This window comes from Cebidichthys violaceus, unplaced genomic scaffold, assembly GCF_023349555.1.
Source record: "Cebidichthys violaceus isolate CVI_PGR_0920_01 unplaced genomic scaffold, fCebVio1.0.p SCAF_3, whole genome shotgun sequence".
Taxonomy (NCBI): Eukaryota; Metazoa; Chordata; class Actinopteri; order Perciformes; family Stichaeidae; genus Cebidichthys; species Cebidichthys violaceus.
Window position 1 is genome coordinate 2,348,627 of NW_027176483.1, and position 19,181 is coordinate 2,367,807.

The following is a 19,181-nucleotide window of genomic DNA, read 5'->3' on the forward strand; positions in this document are numbered from 1 at the left end:
TTTTTTAGAAAAAGGCTTTACTATTTCCCAAAACAGCACCTGTGATCATTCATGACATTGTTAGATTGTAAATAATAACTCACCAATGTTTAAGTAGTATGTCAGTGTTGTAGCTGCTCTATTTGGAGATACTTTTAAATACCTACAGTCAGCTAGTTTAGTCAAGCGGTTCCCAACCTAAGGGTCGGGCCCAAGCCTGACCCTTAGGTTTGACTTACATACAAGTCAAACGGTTCCAGGTCCGTCCCGTGAGGCCATGGGGCCCAAAAATACTTTTTCCCATAGACATACATTGGGAAAGAAGACATCTGTAACTGAGCGGATAGTTACAACTTCCCAGTACGAACACTTGAATAGACATTATTTAAATTAGGTCCTACAAGTTTTAAAATGCATTGATTGCAGAATCCAGAGTTATTTTCCTTCCTCTGTTTATGTGAATGAGATCGAGGCTGGACAGAGGGCTGGGGGTGGACGTTCAAGGAAAGTTTTGGGCCCCATGATACGGATTATTTGGGTATTGTCAACTGAAGTCTGTCTTTCTTTTTTGGCTTCATGCGCCACTGAGTAACTTTCGTAGGAACGAACAGGGGTGCAGTATTCAGTTCTCTTTGTACATCCATAGTTGAGCACTTTCAAAGGGTCAGCAGATAAATCGAAGGGGTCGTGAGTTGAGTAATGGGAGAGGAAATAAGTAAAAACAATCTTCTGTGAAACTAATTTGTTTTCAGTTTTTGGACATTTTGTCTTTAATCTTTTACCTCTTTGGGCCTCAAACTGTTATGGAAATGAAACAACCAGATAAGTTCAGAGGAGAAATGTCTCTTTGATGGAACAGTGAACAATTTACAGTCTAGACATCTGAGATGTGACAAGGAGCCCCAACTAGAAACAGTTTTTTTGTAAGGAATCAAAAAAAAAGGCTGGAAACGTCCTGCTTTCTTGTTTTCTCCGCTAAGGACGTTCTCTGTTCGGATTGATGGTTTGTTTTGTCTGTTTGTCATTTGTGATTTTCATGAAACTTGGTGGAAGGGTATACCATGGCCCAAGAAAGAACCCATTCAATTCGGCAGCAGATCCGAATGACGAGGCGGATACAAGCATCATTTATCACGAAACAACCTCAGCGGAGTTCTCCGAGATCTCCGAGTGCCCTTCTAACAATATATTGTATTTTATAAAGGTATCATTTGTGTTTTTAATGTAAAAAAGGTAGTTTTGATGTAAATTACAGAAAGCCTGAAGCCTGTCCAAGCCTGTAATAAAATAAACTGAAAGCTAATTTATCTATTTCATGTGTTTGTGTCATCTTGTAGCAGGTGTGGTGACATTTTCCTTCTGTATCACATAAAGCAAATGAATGCTGGTCCAGCAGAGCCACTCTCGAGCATTGTATGAATAATAACCCAAATAATGATGGAGATAATTAACAAATAGCAATGGTCCAACAGACCGTAACTCAGCACAGAGTGCAAAGTCATTTATCAAATCCATCAATCTTCTTTCCAACAACTTGTTCACCTCACAGACGTTTCTCTACCTCTTGATTCAGATGAGAAAACCCGTGAGATGAGTCGACACAGCGTGATCCAGCCATAGACAGAAAAAGACATCAGTGAAAGTCGTTTTTTTTTTTTAGCTGACAGCGGGTCCCTGAACGTGTCCTGGAGCCATTTTTCTTTCCCCACCACTAGCAGTTCCTGGTGTTCTCATCAAAATGTTTCCTGACTTTACAAAGTGAAAAAGGTGAAAACTAAAAATTTCCAGAGACGGAACAAGAGAATTAACTTCTTGAATTCCAAACTGATGCTCCGACCGGTTTGAGCTTGGAGTTCTAAACTGAGTCGACGGTGAAGACATATGATGATCTTTCTTGTTTATAACCTCCATCTTAAGGCAGTTACCACAGCCTGTATATAAGAAGTGGACGTAGTCGCCGCGACGTCAACCATTGGTTTATGGACTGATGTTTTGAAGGCCCGAGTTCGGCTTCGATTTGGTTTGTTCTGGTCATCGCCATCTTGGATTACGGCCGTCACCACCCTGTTTTTTGCAACCATTGAACAGAAGTGACCATATTTGTACTGTGGAGGAGTGACATAGAGACCCTTGAGACGTCATATACGTCTCTGGTAGAGACCTGTCAATCACTGTGTAGCCCCGCCCCCTAAAGCATCCCCTGCCTTATGGTCTGTTTGACTCTAAATGGACCATAATGTACTAAATGAACATCATGCTGTATTGAAGAAGACTGTAAACTAGAGATTGAGACCATAAACTCATGTTTACAATGTTTACTGAGGGAATAAATCAAGAGAGAAGTAGAGTCATTTTAGACTAGACTTCTATACAACCAGAGGAGTCGCCCCCTGGTGGACACTAGAGAGAATGCAACTTCTAAGACACTTGCACATTGGCTTCACGTTTCAGAAGCGGAGGTTGCCGCCAGTCAATGTTACTCTCAATGGACAATGGACTTGAAACATATCCACAAATATAAAAATAGATCAACAGATTTAGCAACAAACGTCAACGTGAAAGCAGTTCTCTGTCCACAGCACATACAAGAAGTGGGTTTTCACCCATGAGGGTCACTCCTGTGGGCCTGCATTGCCCTACATAGAGTAAATGGGTCCCAGGAGTGCCAACATGGACATGGACATGGTTTCCAGGGTCATCTTTCTCCATTCCCTGCCCGTAAAACCAGGTGAGAATATCAGTTTCACCTGAGCGTAGAGGAGGTCGAGGCTTTCTGGAGTTCAGGTTCCCAAAAGAATATAAATAAAAACCCCTTCAGCAGCTGATGGCAGAGAGTTCAAAGACTTCAAAGGCAAATGGACAAGAAAAGATATTTAATCTGTGGTTAATAGGATTACCAAGCCGAGGAAATGATTACTTAAAGACATTTTGATGGTGCTAGTGAAGTGTGATCGAGGGACGACTGAGACGAGGAAGTTCCAGGAAAAAAAAAAAATCTTTTTGCAGTGATATTATGTAAATGGACCTTTAATCTGTGACAGATTCTGCCTGCCAATGAGGTCACTGACTATTCATCTGCCAGCTGGCTCGGCACAGAACGGCTCGGCTCGGCCTGGTGGAGACAGCCACCGACAAGTCGGCCCACCTGGGTTCATTACAGAGACGAACCAAGAGGGTAAAAAAAATAAGGTTGTAGCTCTGAGACTTTGTTTTTCTGAGTTTTTTTCCCAGAGTTTTGGTCCAGGTGTCGCAGATGGATTATAAACCGGGAGGATCGGCTGATCCTCATCTGGGAGCGATGACGAGAAGGTGAGCGGTGACTAAACGTCGCTCTGCTGCCGGAGCGTCGTCCACGGATGAAGAAGAGTTTAGAAAAAGGCTGCGTTCAGATGGAAACGGCTGTGATTAACGTCGCGAGGGGAGAATATGTGACGTCGCTCCTTCTCAGTGGCTTCAGTCGTTTCGGCAAATCAGATACAACTGTGTGAATAAATGAGTTACCTAAGATCTGAGCCTTTAGTTGCATCTCTTTTGTTTCCACAGGTTGACCAGCAACTGATGAGACATCTCGTCCTAACATGTTAAATCAGTAAAATCTCCCTTTGAAATGTCACCACATAAGCACTCTCCCCCTTTCCTCCTTTCTTCCTCTACTTACTCCTTTCCTTCTATATCTCCTCCTTTCCTCCAATATAGTTCCTCCAGCCCCACCCCCCTTCCCCCTCTCTAACCTCCTGAAATCCTCCAATACCTCCCCCTTTCCTGTACATTCTCCTCTCCTCCTCCTTCCCTCTTTTACCTCCTCCATACCTTCTCCTCTCCTCCTCCTTCCCTCTTTTACCTCCTCCAATCCTCCTCTACCTGCCCCTTTCCTCCTCTACCTCCTCTTTTCCTCCTCTACCTCCTCTTTTCCTCCTCTACCTCCCCCTTCTCTCCTCTATATGTTCTTCTCTACCTCATATTTTCTTCCACCTCATCTTTTCGCTTCTATACCTCCCTCTTTCCTTCTCTAGCTCCTCTATACCTCCTTCTTTACATCTTTATCTCTTCCACTACCTCCTGTTTTCCTCCTCTAACTCCCCCTTTCCTTCCCTAGCTCCCTACCTCCTCCTTTCTTTGACATGTTCTCCTCCACCTCCTCTTTTCCATTCATTACCTCCCTCTTTCCCTCTCTATCTTGGTTTGTTAAATCAGTGGAATGTCCCTTTAAAGCCAAGAGTGTTTCATAACACACACACACACACACACACACACACACACACACACCATTAGTTGGAGGTGGAACAAAACTCCCAGAGGAACAGCTTGTGACATCACAGATGGTCAGGAGGCTCGCTCCCCACCTGTCGGCTGTCTCGTAGCTCCGCCCCCTGCAGGTTAACGCACTAACCCACACCTGATGTCCTGGTCCACTCCTCTCGGGGGGGGGGGGGTGCTCAGATCTGCAGCTGTTGTCATGGAGATGCAGAGTGATCCTGTGTCGTGATGCAGCCGTTATTATCTGTCTCAGCAGCTGGATGACGTCGTCCACATCAGTGGACGTCAGATGAGCTTCCCCCCTTTCACCCAATGTCTGCTCCTTTTCTCCTCCTCTATCTCCTTCTTTCCTTCAATATCTCCTCTTTTCCTCCTCTATATGCTGTCCTTTCCCCGCTCTACCTCCTCCATTTCTTTACCACCTCCTCCTTTTCTTTTCAAGTTCAACCTCCACTCTCTAGCTCCTCCTTTCCCATCGCTGTACCTCCTCTTTTTATGCTTCAATCTTTCCCTCTTCTACCTTTCTTCTTTCGATCTCTACTAAATTGTTTCGTACACCACCTTCTCCTTTCCTCCATCCTCTCCATACCTCCTTCTTTACTTCACTACCTCCTCCTTTATTTCTTGACTTCAACCTTTCCGTCTCTATCTCCTCCTTTCCTCCATACCTCCATCCTCACCCTCTTTACTTCACCACCACCTCCTTCATTTCTTGACTTCAACCTTTGTCTCTATCTCCTCCATACCTCCATCCTCACCCTCTTTACTTCACCACCTCCTCCTTTTCGTCTTGACTTTGGGTATTTAGTTGGATGCAATCTGCAACCTCACCACTAGATGCCACTAAATCCTACACGCTGCTCCTTCAAATAAAAGTATTACCAGCTAAATCTTTGCAACTCTCAAAAGTAGAAGTACTCACTATCGTGGAACCCCTGAACGAATCCTCAAACAACGGTTTGCATGATACTTGCGTAGTTATTTTAACTCAAACGATCTTTTCCTCAAACTAACCAAGTAGTTTTGTTGCCTGTGAAGACGGACATTTATGTATGCATGCAACGAGTGGAAATCGACACGTGTTGCTGGACTTTCGTAGAAAAAAAGATGCACAACAAAGGAAGAACAACTTGTCGTAAGATATCACACGAATCATCGTCTCGTTTCTCTTCTGAGCAGAGAGCAGTTTTACTTTGCACTTCTACAACATAGACTCACAATGGGCAGTTAAAACTAATCTAATCAACGCATGCAGCAGAACCACTCATTCTTCTTCCTTGTTCCTACATTACCCACAATGCAACTCAACCGCTAACTTGCTAGATTGCCGTGCGTTGTGCTAGATTGCGGAGGCTCCGGCCCTCAGACTTTCTAAGACTCAAAAGGATACAGTATATATAGATATACAGTATATATAGATATACAGTATCTATATATACTGTATATATGCAGTAGAACTCCCAACACCTGTTACCAGACTTAGCTGTGAAAAATGAAAATAGAGTTCCTCTTTCAGGGAACAAAGCTGCCTTTGAACAGCTGTGATGAAAAAACCCAGTTAGGAGGCTAATTATCACCGTGACACGACGAGGCTTTTCACACCAGGAGCTTAAATACATGTTGTTTCTTTTTAATGAGTCATCTCCTGTCGAATGAGAAGATAATTTAATAAAGACAACTGGATATTTGGAGAAATAAGCGCTTTCCCACAATCTACCCATTAGAAGCTAATCAGATCCAATCAGTGTAAACCTCTGATCACAGAGATGACTTCCTTCCTGCAGGAGACTTCATACCATCACGCCTCACTCCTGTTGATATATAAATACATGTTCGGGGCTGCTAATGAAGCCGTGTGCAGCAGCAGCAGCGCGTACGTGTGTGTGTGTGTGTGTGTGTGTGTGTGTGTGTGTGTGTGTGTGTGTGTGTGTGTGTGTGGACAGAGAGGAAAGCTCGTTGATCCCTCAGAGGAGCCACAGCTGCTCTCTGCACAGCGTCTCGTTATTAATCTAAAGCTTTTTTTTTTTTTTTTAAAACGCCTCGATCGCAGCCATTCGTCACGATTACGGCGGCTGCTGCCATTTACACTCGGATTACAGCAGCGTCGCAGGTAAACATGTGTAGCGGCGAGGAACCGGAGAGCGTGGAGGGCAAGGGGAGGAAAAAAAAAAAAATCTGCTTTGACGGTACATTTTGTTTCTGGTTCTTTTTCTGTCTGAACATAAAAGGTAACTGCAGAGAAACTGGTGTTTTTCTGTCATAGTGAACTCAAAGTTTGGAAAAGGAAACGAGCTGAAACATGGGATTCATTGGAGCTCAGACATGAAGGAAAAGGCTTTTACTGAAGCAGAGCTCCAGACATCTCAACTGATGTTGTTTTCTTTAAAAAAAAACAACCTGTAAATTCATAATTTGCCCCCCCGAAAAAGTCACAATGGAATTTATTTTTCCAACCCCCACTTCCCATCAAACACTCTTTTTACGACCATCGATGGGTTCGGATGGGGCACTGACCAAGCGTTGGTGTTTAAGAGGGGTGTCTGGGTTCTCCAACTCCGCTATTCCATTTGAACTCCAAAACCCGTCGCTGGGATTGAAAAAGCCCGTTTTATTTTAAACAGTCAGAAGATGTAAAAACCACGATCATCGTCCCATTTTTCGTCTTTTTCCGACAGTCCTTGAACTCATCGCGTGAGGACGAACGCTTCGGTCAAAGAACATCGAAGCCGCAGACAGAAAAATGTGACTATGGCCACCCTAAAAACTGCCTCGGACTCCGCCATTGTTAGACTACGGAGTCTTGATTCGCAAAGATTCAACAGACACTAACGCCCCTCCTTTTTTCGCCTAAACGGAAGCGATCTCAGGTCGTAAAAGACAACGTCCACAAAGCCGAAGAATGTCCCGAGCTCTGTTGAAGATGAGGGTGTGCAGGTGCCTGGAGTAGAAAGCCAGGGTGTAGTCGTGGTCGAAGCCGTAGAAGTTTCCCGTCAGACGAACCGCAAACTTTAGCTTTTGCTCTCTGCTTAAAGGCGTCGTCATACAAGTGGTCTACGAGAAGAGTTCTCACACACACACACACACACACACACACTGCTGATCTCCAACATGCGTGTTACAGCTGATGAATCTTAAACACACCCTTTACAATCCAATTAATGTCGGTGCTCCTGGGTGCGATAACGTTTTAATCAGCGAGAGCGGAGTCTGATTACCTCGCGGTGACCCCGCCGAGAAGACCTCTGCTGTAATTACATCACGAGTCAATTACACGACCTCCCGTCCGCTCATCAGCGCACGGCGAGCTGGAAACCCACAGTGGCTGTTCATGCCGCATGTCCTCCATCACTCACTCACTCACTCATTTAATTAATCTCCAGGCGAAACAAACTCTTTAAAAAACGTCACCGCTCCGGTACCTGACTCTCTGGAGATCTGGACGAAGGCCTCGACGCCGCTCTCGCCGTAGTTCCCCTCGGAGGCGAGCGTGGACACGTAGTTCCAGCCCATCGCCGTGACGATGTCCAGCATGGCCTGCGCCTGGTAGGAGTCCGGAGGAACCACGCGGGAGAAGAAGTCGTAGCGGGTGTTGTCGCTGAGCTCCGGGGCCGTCGAGGCGTAGCTGACCTGAGGGATCTGCGGAGAGACGAGCGGGGAAAGAAAAGGTCAACCGTTAGCTTCAGGAGGCGGGAAAACAGCAGCCATGCTGGACGTGCTTTAAAGACATCTTGAAGTCTGATCCAAGGAACCTTTCAACAGCATCTGAACGCACTAGATGAAATGAAATGTTGATAATACACATCTGATAATATTGTGTAAATAATCCAGCGCTTCTCTTTATATCATTTCCGTTTCTTTCCGTTCCCACTTCGTCTCCCTCCGACCAATCGATGCCTTTCCAACGGCGGACTCAAGTTCTACAGAATACGACGGGATCGCGACTGTTTCTGAGTAACTGGTGTAGCGGTTTAACGAGTGGCCGTGTTAACTGGTGACTTTCAGCCCAATGCGTCCGCGGTTTCACGTATAGTCGTTTACGTAAATTGTTGGTTAAGATAAGTGTTCCTTTAATGTGAAAATACTTGATTGAAATTGGCGAATGATCTATTCCTTTATTCTCATTGTTCAAACAACTACAACGATCATCATGATTCAGTCACGAAAAGAAGATATTGTAGGAAAACAAACAACGTGTGCGTTTCTCACGAAGAAAAATTTTTTTTACAATTATTAAAGTCTCGGCGCGTTATGAGGACACTGATGGCGGCGGCACCGTAAACGTCTCGCCTTACTGCAACACCTTATAAAATTGTTATTTACCGAACTACATTATACTACATGTTGAACATTAAACATGTCTTGTTGAATATGTGACACCACCAAAGAAGTCCTAATATGTGATGAAGTGATAAAAACCCGTTCATCCATCAAACTACAAACTGTAGACAGGAAGTTAGACCTCATCACCAGAGTCTTCAGACTTTAGAATGTTAAAACACTCAGGAGGATCTCGATCTTTAAGTGTCTTTATTTCACCATCAAGCCTTCTTCAGACAGATCTTTACAGTGGAATCTTCCTGCAGCGTATTTGTTGAGATTTGAACCTCACATGCTGACCTTCCTCAGGCTGTTGTTCAGTTCCTTGTCAGGGTCGAGTTAGCGAGCTCTGCCGTTCTGAATTAGGGAGGCGGATCAGGTCGTAGATCCTGCGGCAGACAGGCCCCGGCGGGGCTGGATAATGGTCCTTTAGAGAAAGATTGAAGGGCCGATTGATTTCACTTCAGGCGGAGGCCGAGCGCCGCCCGGACGGCCTCATCAGGATTCACGGAGGAGGGAAGGAAGACGGACGGCCGAGGGGCCCGACAGCAATACAAATGTTGGCGGGCTCGACTCGCTCGGCCGAAGAGGCGGCAAATTAAAAAAAAAAAAAAAGGCCTCTACTGTAAATAGAAACCTGTCTGAGAGGCGACGCTATCAGAGCGCTGCAGGTTTGTCCATCAGAGAGTGAAGTTTACTTAACGACACAAAGAACAACGTCGGTTCTGGAGACCTCAGATGCTTCCCAGTTTGTCCGACGGCAGCGTTTACAGGTTTATTTCGGGGATTAAAGTCCAGACGGACACATGAAAGCGCTTTCTGATCGGACACATCGAGACGCTGCAGGAATGAGCCCTGAAACCCAGGAATGAGTCCGCTTTTGTTTTTGCTTTTTACGGTTCCCTAGTTGATAGCTTTTTTTTTTCTGAATGGGTTTTTGGTCAGATGCCTGAAATAAGGTCCGCGGTTACCAACAAGCTGAAGAGATTTTAACATTACTTTCTTCAGTTAATACCGCTATGGTGGATTCTTTTTTAAATGGCGATTGGTAACAAGTGTCTGAATGAGACGACTAAACTTCATAGAACGCCAGACACGAACCAAATAAATTAAAATATCCAAAAATGTCAACTACACAGAGAAAAACAGCTTTGCTTCAAAAACTTAAAGACATTTTGAGATAATTTATTTTTGTCATGTAATTCATTGGAGGAGGAGATTGGAAATAATGCGAATGTAGAGTAAAAAACAAACACTTATCGATATCCATAGATTTCTGAGACAGATGGACCAAAGTATGGATGCACAATGTCTAAAATGAACCAAATCAATGAAATGAAATACTAAGGATTCGCTCTTTTTTTTCCCATCTATTTATGACAAATAAAGCAGACGTACAGCATATCAGGGTGTGTATTGTATTTCGTTTTGGACCGAACTACCTTCTGAAAACCTCTCCTGACCGTGTCAACAGCAAGCACAAAGTCAAACACCTGATGAGGAGACAGACTGAGCGACAGCAGCGACGGATTACATCAGAAATCATTGAGATTCATGGAGGTGAACTCTCTCTCTCTCTCTCTCTCACACTCACACACACACACACACACACACACACACACACACACACACACACACACACCGTATACAGTAAAGGCTAAAAGAACTGCAGCTGCATGAGAATATAATGGGGATCTCCATTAGCATTAATGATGCATCGGGGGCTGAATGAACAGCAGCACCGGTTAGTCAGCTGCTGCTCCATTAAAACACATCAGCGCCTCTAATATATATACGTGTTTAATGTAACCCGCCTGTGATTTAAAAAGCAGCATTATGACCGAAGCTTTGTGGGAAAGAAGACTGACGTCACCAAACGATGGAATCATACAAATGAATAAGATCTGTGAGGGCTTCAGTCATACATGTGTTCCTCGTGTTGTTGAACAAATTGAAATCTGACGTCCCGCTACGACTGGAGGAGTGCCATTTTAATTAGCTGCCTAATTAGACAGCCGGGAAAATAAGCTTGTCGCACGTTCACGTCTCCATCCTCACAACAGCGGCTGAAAAACAACCGATGTGAGGCGACAAAGAGGGTCTTTTACTTTGGAGGGGAACAAAGAAACAACAACAACAACAAACAATTAAACAACTAAATATTCTCAAAGTTTATGGAGATGGATTTTTTTTTTTTGGGGGGGGGGGGGGGACCTGCAGATATAACAAATTTATTAACCTCTTTAGGAAAAAAGGAACAGGGAGAAGTCTGTTTTCATTTTATCATCACTCAACAACACCAAAAACACAAAGCAGATCTGTGTTGAGAATATGACCTCACATATGGAGAGTTTTCTAAAAATATGCGCACACTTATAGAAGAGGCGTAAGTGGCCAGACACCTATTTCATTGCACAAAATCTGAGCGAAAAGGAACCAAAGATTTACACCTAAACATCCACGTCTGTCCAAAAAGTCCCCATTTCATATGAAATTATTAGGATTGTGAACTCTTGAGTTTTGGCCAAATATGTGTTTTTTTATGAGAGGTCCCAATGACTTTTGACCGATGTAAAAAAATGTAATTAGTTCATCCAAGAGACTGTGTATGAAGAAGTGGCCGCCACCATCTTGGCCATCGGAAGTGACCATATTTGGACTATGGAGAAGTGACGTAGAGACGCCTTATACGTCTCTGTCAATCACCGTGTAGCCCCGCCCCTAAATCATCCGACTTGATCATTTCAGACTGGAAACTAGAGATTGAGACCATAAACTCATGTTTACAATGTTTACTGAGGGAATAAATCAAGAGAGAAGTAGAGTCATTTTAGACTAGACGTCTATACAACCTGAGGAGTCGCCCCCTGATGGACACTAGAGAGAATGCAGCTTTTAAGGCCCTTCAGCAGCGGCTTCACTTTTCAGAACTTGGAGGTTGCGGTCTGGTACTTAATTGAAACAAAATGCACATTTGAGCTTTACTATAGACAAATGAGATGTAAAGATGGAGACATTTTGCAGTGTGGAAGTTTCTGAAGAGTAAAAGCTCTTCAGAAACGAGATGGACGGCGAGATGGACGGCGTCCTGATGACAGCGCTCAACATCGGACCTTTGCTTCGGCCCGCTGAGCCCCGGTGAGGCCCGGGGATTTGGGATCCACGGTCTCACACTGAGAACAGTCATCTGTGTGTTTTACATCAGAGGACACGAACCCCGTGTTTTCTGCCGTCTCAGGGTGTTTTCTTGCGACAGTGATTGATGCTCGTCATTCCCCCCCCCCCCCCCGACAGCCTGGAGCTTTCGAGCGACGACAGAAGAAATCCATCTGAGGTGACAGCACACGTCCCGTCAGCGCTCGCTCTGCGCTCTGATTGTCTTATTTAAAGTAAAGCTCAGTTTACTGTCATCTGTCTCTTTCCTGGACAATGAACAGCTTCGCCCTCCAGGTAAAATCCTATCAGACTCCTGCTGTCGCTGCTCCGGTTCCCTCTCTCGGGATGAAGCCAGAATGACTCGCTGCCACGCTGAGAGAGGAAATAACTCAACAACCGGACAACTCAGGCTTTAAACACACGTTTAAATACCTCAAAGTAAAGAAGAGGGACAACATTTATGATTTCTGGGTCGTCTAATATATTTTACAGCATCCATCATGTAAAACTACATCACTCTACGAGACATCGCTTGTATTAATCAAGCATAAAATTATTATTATTAATTAATTTATACGTTGTCGTCTAACTTTCGGTTCTGTAAAGTGAAGTCAATGTGTTAAAGCTGCATTCTCTCTAGTGTCCACCAGGGGGCGACTCCTCTGGTTGTATAGAAGTCTAGCCTAAAATGACTCTACTTCTCTCTTGATTTATTCCCTCAGTAAACATTGTAAACATGAGTTTATGGTCTCAATCTCTAGTTTACAGTCTTCTTCAATACAGCATGATGTTCATTTAGTACATTATGCTCCATTTAGAGTCAAACACACCATAAAGCAGGGGATGATTTAGGGGCGGGGCTACACGCTGATTGACAGGTCTCTACCAGAGACGTATACGGCGTCTCTACGTCACTCCTCCTCAGTCCAGATATGGTCACTTCCTGTTCACTGGCTGCCAAAAAACAAGATGGCGACGGCCAAAATGGCCAAACTTTAAAACTATAGTCCACAAACCAATGGGTGACAACTACTACGTCCACTTATTGTGTACAGTTTTTGGAAACAATGCGTATTAGCTTACAATTATAAACTCAACAGTAAAACCATTACAGCACCTGAAGAATATAAAACCATTTTGATAAATAATGACACAAATAAACAGCCATAAAATTGTATAGCGAGGCCGAAAAAACTGTCTGCTGCTCCAACATCAATACAAAGCTTTTACATGAACGACGCTTTCCACATCCAACACTGAACAGCTGAGCTCAAACAGTATTTAATTTGGACAAAAGGAAAGTCGAAAGCGCTTTAAAAAAAAAAAAAGGAAATCAGATCCTTGGAGGCGAACAGGAAGTGAAAAACACGGCCCTGAAATCCACCCCAGGTCACGACCTCGGGTCCTTTTGAAGCTCAGCGCCTGATTAGAAAGAATCCAAAATAAGAACCGATCCTTGGCCGAGAGACCGCGGACTACACGTTGGTCCTCGGCCAATCGGAGCCTGTCGTCTTCCACGTGATGTCATCGGGGGAGGAGGAGCTACAGGAGCAGATCTCCAGCAAACAAGAATAACAAGCAAAGGCGCCGCGCGTTCGACGCTCGCCGTCGACCGTGACTTTTCACCGTTCCTCCGTTTTCACACCATCTTCCCTCTTTTGCTTTAATGTATTTCATTTGTTAGCAACTAAAGCACGTTGAACATGCTTTTGTCCTGAACTTTTTGTTACGTCAAACCTTCCACCTCTGACCTCTGACCCCCCCTGTGGCGCAATAATCCAGGAAGCCGGAACGTTTTCCCCCTCAAAATGCATTAGTAGTACGAACACAACGGTTCCTCGAAGAGCAGCTCGGAGCATCAGCTGAGCCGAATATTAATCGGAATCGTAGCGACGGAGAGACATTCGACATGCTGCCTGCATCATTTAGAGACGCGTTTCCCTCAAATGCATCCTGACAGATGTGGGATCTTTACCAGAATGCAAAACAGAGTCGACCAAAAGTTTGGACAAACAACACGATGTTGAACAGCATGATGAGGATTCTCTCACGTTTGCCTCCACTGCTGCTCTCCACCTGATTGAAATGCAGGTTTTCATCTTTTTTTGTGTTTTTTGCTTAATTCCCAGAGTCTGAAATAAATATCAGAGCCAATGCGCCAATGCGTCCTAATTTTAGCATCATTATTCATCGGAGAGACATAAAAACCAGCAGACAGCCAGAAATCGATTTGACTGAACCCCTGCTGCCGCTTTCAGCTCGGCCAGACCGGTCTGAGGCCGAGGACACCGTCTCGTGTGTCCGTCCTGCTGCTGCTGCTGGCTCTGCGTCACAGCCAGCTGGTCCTGATGTGGCCGGCTGGCTTTTTGGCCTCGTGAATAAATAAATAGATAAATAAAGAAAAAACGTCAGCTGCCAAGAACCTCGTTTGGTGTCGACAGCGCAGAGCGGAGCTGGAATCCGCCGCAAACAAACACACGACGCCTCGCCTCAGCTGGCCCGGCTGCCCGCTGAGTCGGCAAACAAACGCACCAAGGCGTCAAAGATTTAAAGGAATAGTTCACCCGAGAATAACAATAGGAAATGTATAAGCACGTTCTCGCGTCAACTACTCAGCGCTCCTGAGCTTCAAACGTTTGCCGCTCTAGCGTCACTTTTGGACGCCTCAATATGCACACGTTACGTCGTGTCTTTTCAAAATAAACCTCCATCTTCACAGGAAGTTGGGTTAATGCAGCAAAACCACTTTGTACGGTTTTGGGAAAAGAGAGTGATTGACGCCTAACGTGACTAACGACACCAACGTGACCGAACGTCAATAAAACACATATGCAATAGTATAAAGACACAATTAAGAATAAAACAAATAAAGAAAAAGTTAATATGACAAAACAAACTGCAGTATTTGCCCGCATTGGGAGTGAAAATGGGTTGTATTTAGCACTCACCTCTCTTGGCTCTCTATGGTCCCATAGTATTGTTTTTGGGTGAACCGTCCCTTTAACGTGTAGATTCTATCCCCACTGGGCTGAAGACGCAGAGCGATCGGCTCATCGCCGCCCGGAGGGGATTATGCAAAGCGCTCGGCTCTTAGGACGGCCCTTCAGTTCAGGAACATTGTCTCCACTCGTGTTCACCAGCTCACTGGAGTGTGGAGAGGAGCTGCTGCATTATGGATGCACAGCCGGATACCGAGGTACGCATGTGGGTGTTTCTCCTTTATTGTTTGAGGAGGATGTGTACTGTGTGTGTTTGACGTGTGAACGTCTGCTTTAGGTTGTCATTTTACAAAGGAGACGTTCTGAAGATGTTCAAAAATACAGGTGTCTTTAATCTGCAACCTGGTCTCACTCCCAAAGTGTTGCATACAGATGCTTGGCGTCTTCGTACCGACACACACGACACCGGGAACATCACACGCTCATAGCGACGAATGTAACACAAGAATAAACGAAGAGAGAAATCAAAAGTTTAGTTGCTTTCACTGAGTCACAGTGTGTTACGTCTGTAGCTTGAATTAGGTAGGGTAGAGGATGAGATCACGTAATCCGTGATAGACCGAACACAACGCGAAGAAGACCAGATCAGAAAGAGACCAGAAGACACTCAGAACCGGAACTTAAGTAGAGCAAAGGCTGAGGATAACTAGACCAAAGACTGTATGTAAGAAGTGGACATTGGCTGTTTTTGAAGCCTCGTGTTCGACATTATAGTCGTCGCCATCTTGTTATTTTGCAACCGGAAGAGACACAACATTTGTAAGACAAAAACAAGTACATTGAAGAAGACCTGAAACTAGAGATCGAGACCATGAACTCATGTTTACGATGTTTACTGAGGTAGTAAATATGAATTGTAATAAAACAATGCACGTTTTAGGCTCTTCTGCATTGGCTTCAATGTCAGATTCGGGCCAATCTAAAAGTGCAGGATCCAAGAGGGACCACGAAGACCCATGAAGACCCGCGAACCAAAACCAAACGAGACAGAAACTGCAGGATTCCACGGGACCACATCGCCGTTCTGATTCCACACCTATTTGGCAAGACTTTAGGCGGATGGTAGGATTGAACATTTGGGGCGAAAATGGCTCATTTTGTTTCTTGCATTCCTGCTGTTGAAGTCTTCTCTCCTGTCATGTTTTAATACCTAAATAAAAAACATTATGATACTAATAAACGATACTCTTTGTGTCAAAGTCTTTAGAAAGTCTTCAGTCTGAATTATCTGATTAGAGGATTAAACAGTAGATTAATTTAATGCGTGAAGGAGAGATGGTTTTTCTCTCACGGCGGGTTGAGTCGACGGGGAATAACCGGCCCTGGCAGCCTCTCTGTCAGCAGCCGACAGCCGAGAGAAGCTCCAGCAGCCTTTTCTGCATTGTAAGTACATTCTTTTTTACATATTATTTATATGGGCTGTCCCACTTTAACACATCCAGGCCTCAAACACTGACTGACCCACTTGCTGCTTTTGAAGCCTGTGTAGCCCTAAACACAAAGTATAGCTGAGCCGGGTTGCTCGTTAGTTCTGCAGGTGTTTGACCCCGAAAAAAAACAAAGTATTGGACGACTTGAAATGTCGACTTGATGAAATGTCATAGGATCACCAAATTCATTACGATTCATCCTCAGGGGAACATGAACGCTTACCATAAATACAGGTAATCTATCTATAAGCTGTGGGGACATTTCACTCAAACAGTCAACCTCATGGTGGCGCTAGAGGATAAGTCAGAAGATCACCAAAGTCAGAGGGATTCATCCTCTGGGGAACACAAATGCGCCAAATTCACAGCAATAGTATAGAATAAAATAAATATATAATAAGACAGACTACTGAAGCTTGTTGTTATATTCAATAATGTACATTTTTAAAAAGCAAGTTGGTTGTTTGTGTGATTCTGAGCGCCCAAACAAAGTCACAAAACAGCTACTTAAATACATGTGGATCATCAGTTCACTGTTAATTATTAAATACATGTGGATCATCAAACAGCAGCAAAAGCAATTCAACTGCTACAAATTAGCTTTTTTAAATACATTTTGTATTGCTCTGGAGAGGCTGAATCTTATCATATATTTTATTTTTAAAAAAGAAGCAAAACAAGCAATTTATTTGGACTTTCCCACACCCTTGACTACAATATCCTCCATTCAATATCTCAACATATTGTTTCATAATTACCTTATGGATGCTGAATGTGGGAAACTGGCACAGACTCATAAACGTGCCTATTTAATAAAACATAAATATATCTGCGAGTTGTATTCATCTTTTGCATTGCAGACAGAAGAGCGATGACAGAGCAATAAAGCAGCTGTCTCACAGTTTAAAGAGCAAAACTAAAGCTGTGAATTTGATGCTCAATGTTAATTTTTGACTCATGAAGGCATGGGTTGATACCGGGGACCCCAAAGTGTCAGGGGCCCCCTGGCCTTCATCTACAGAATGTCACTCAAAGAGACACGTACCAACCAGGAAGAGTTTAAAATGTCCACAAATAGACATAAAACCACTACAAAGAGATGTAAAACAGCTGCAAAGAGACATCAAAGAGAGACACAACGCCACTACAGAGGCTCAAAGAAACTACAAAGAGACCAAAACACTGACTAAGAGATGCAAAACAGTTTGAAAGAGACTCACAACGACTATGAAAAAGGGACAAAACTACCACAATGAGACACCAATCAACTACAAAGAGGCTTCATGTAACTACAAAGATATGCAAAACAGCTGCAACGACACATCAAAGACACTCACAACAACTATGAAAAGGGGCAAAAGCAACGACAAGAAGACACAAGTTAACTACAAAGATATGCAAAACAACTACAAAGAGATGCAAAACAACTACAAAGATGCAAAACAGCTGCAAAGAAACTACAAGGACACTCAGAACGACTATGTAAATGAGGCAAAACAACCATAAAAAGACAATTCATCTACGAAGAGACTGAAAACAAACACAAAAAGACGCAAAACAATGATAAAAAGATGCAAAATAACTACAAAGAAACAAACAAACTACAAAGAGATGCAAAATAACTACAAAGAGACACAAGAAAAACTGCAAAGAGACACAAAGAAACTCCCAACGACTCTGGGAATGGGGCAAAACTACCACAAAGAGACCGAAAACAACTACAAAGAGACTCACAACTATAATTGAAAGTGGCAAAACAACCACAAAGAGACACAAGCAAGAGCTAAACAACCATAAAGTCTGTGTGTCTTGCTCCTATGTTGGAGAGGTGATGAGGCCCTACTTATACTACATACTTGTATTTTACTTGAGTACATCTCTTTGAGTACAGATTTGTCGATTGACGGAAAATTAATTGGAAACAAAAAAATGTGTATGCATTAGTCGTAATGTCGAGGTTTGGACAAATCAAACGTCACTTTGAGTACTTTCCCAGTGTGGTATTAGTACTGTTATTGAAGCAAAGGATCTGAATATGTCCTCCACCACTAGCTGTATCACCTCGTCAGAGAGACGGGTCTTAAATGGAGCTGCAGGTTTCTGATTTTCTGGCTTCTTTTGTCAGACCAACCTTCAGCAGGTCTAATTTGAAAACGTGCTGCGGCTCAAAAACATTAGCATATGAAAAAGACCCGGCTGTCAGCGGTGAGGTGAAAAACACCATGAAAACACAGTTTAACGGTTTCATCACACAGATCCTGCACTGATCCCAAATGAGATGCGGGGTTTTTTTTGGGGAGGGTTTTCTCCGTCAGTTCACCAGCCGGGAATGTTTACGACATTCATCTTCATGGCTGCCGCTCATTAGCTCCAGCGTTAGCTTCACCCCGACAATTTTAATTTACGGCCGAGCGAAGCAGCTGCTCGCCTCATTCTGTCTTCTTCCTCTTTACATCCCTCCATCCCGCTGATGGAAACCTTACTCTGTCGGGTCGGATCATTTCTCTGCTGTAATGATTATCTGGAGCTCATTTAACAACTTTTCCTCCTCGAGGGGAATGTGAGCAAAAAAAAAAAAAAAAAATAGACGTGCTCCTATTTAACCGAGCGTTACAGCAGTTTTACATGTTTAACCTCATTAACTATAAAGTTATAGCCTCATCAAATACTTGATCTCAACTACACAGAAGAATAAAAAAGTGTTTCTTCTTTTTGTCCTTTAAAAGGAGTTTTCAAAGTCTGACAATATTATTAATACTGGGGTTTTGTCAATCCTTTTTTTCCTTTGTATTACTTCTATTTGACGGATGCTCAAGGCCTACAATTTGGAACTACGGTTCCCACAATGCCTTGGGAGACATACAGGAAAACAGTAGGAAAAGAGCAAAGATAATGTAGTACAGTAAAAAGTACAATATCTACCTGTGAGATGTGGGGGAGAAGTAGAAAGTTGCATAAAATGGAAAAAAAAAACTCAATTTAAGAAAGAGTACCTCAGAATGGTACTGAAGTACAGTACTTGAAATGTACTGAGTTACATTTA

The 19,181-nt window shown here is 43.6% G+C and overlaps 1 protein-coding gene across 1 annotated transcript in view; it reads right to left on the reverse strand.

Moving 5' to 3' along the window:
- Nucleotides 1-19,181, reverse strand: part of LOC137881553 (metabotropic glutamate receptor 8-like) — a 104,468-nt gene that overhangs the window by 65,041 nt on the left and 20,246 nt on the right. Inside the window, 1 exon segment of the mRNA XM_068723537.1 lies at nt 7,656-7,872. Within this exon segment, the coding sequence (XP_068579638.1) occupies nt 7,656-7,872 (217 nt within the window).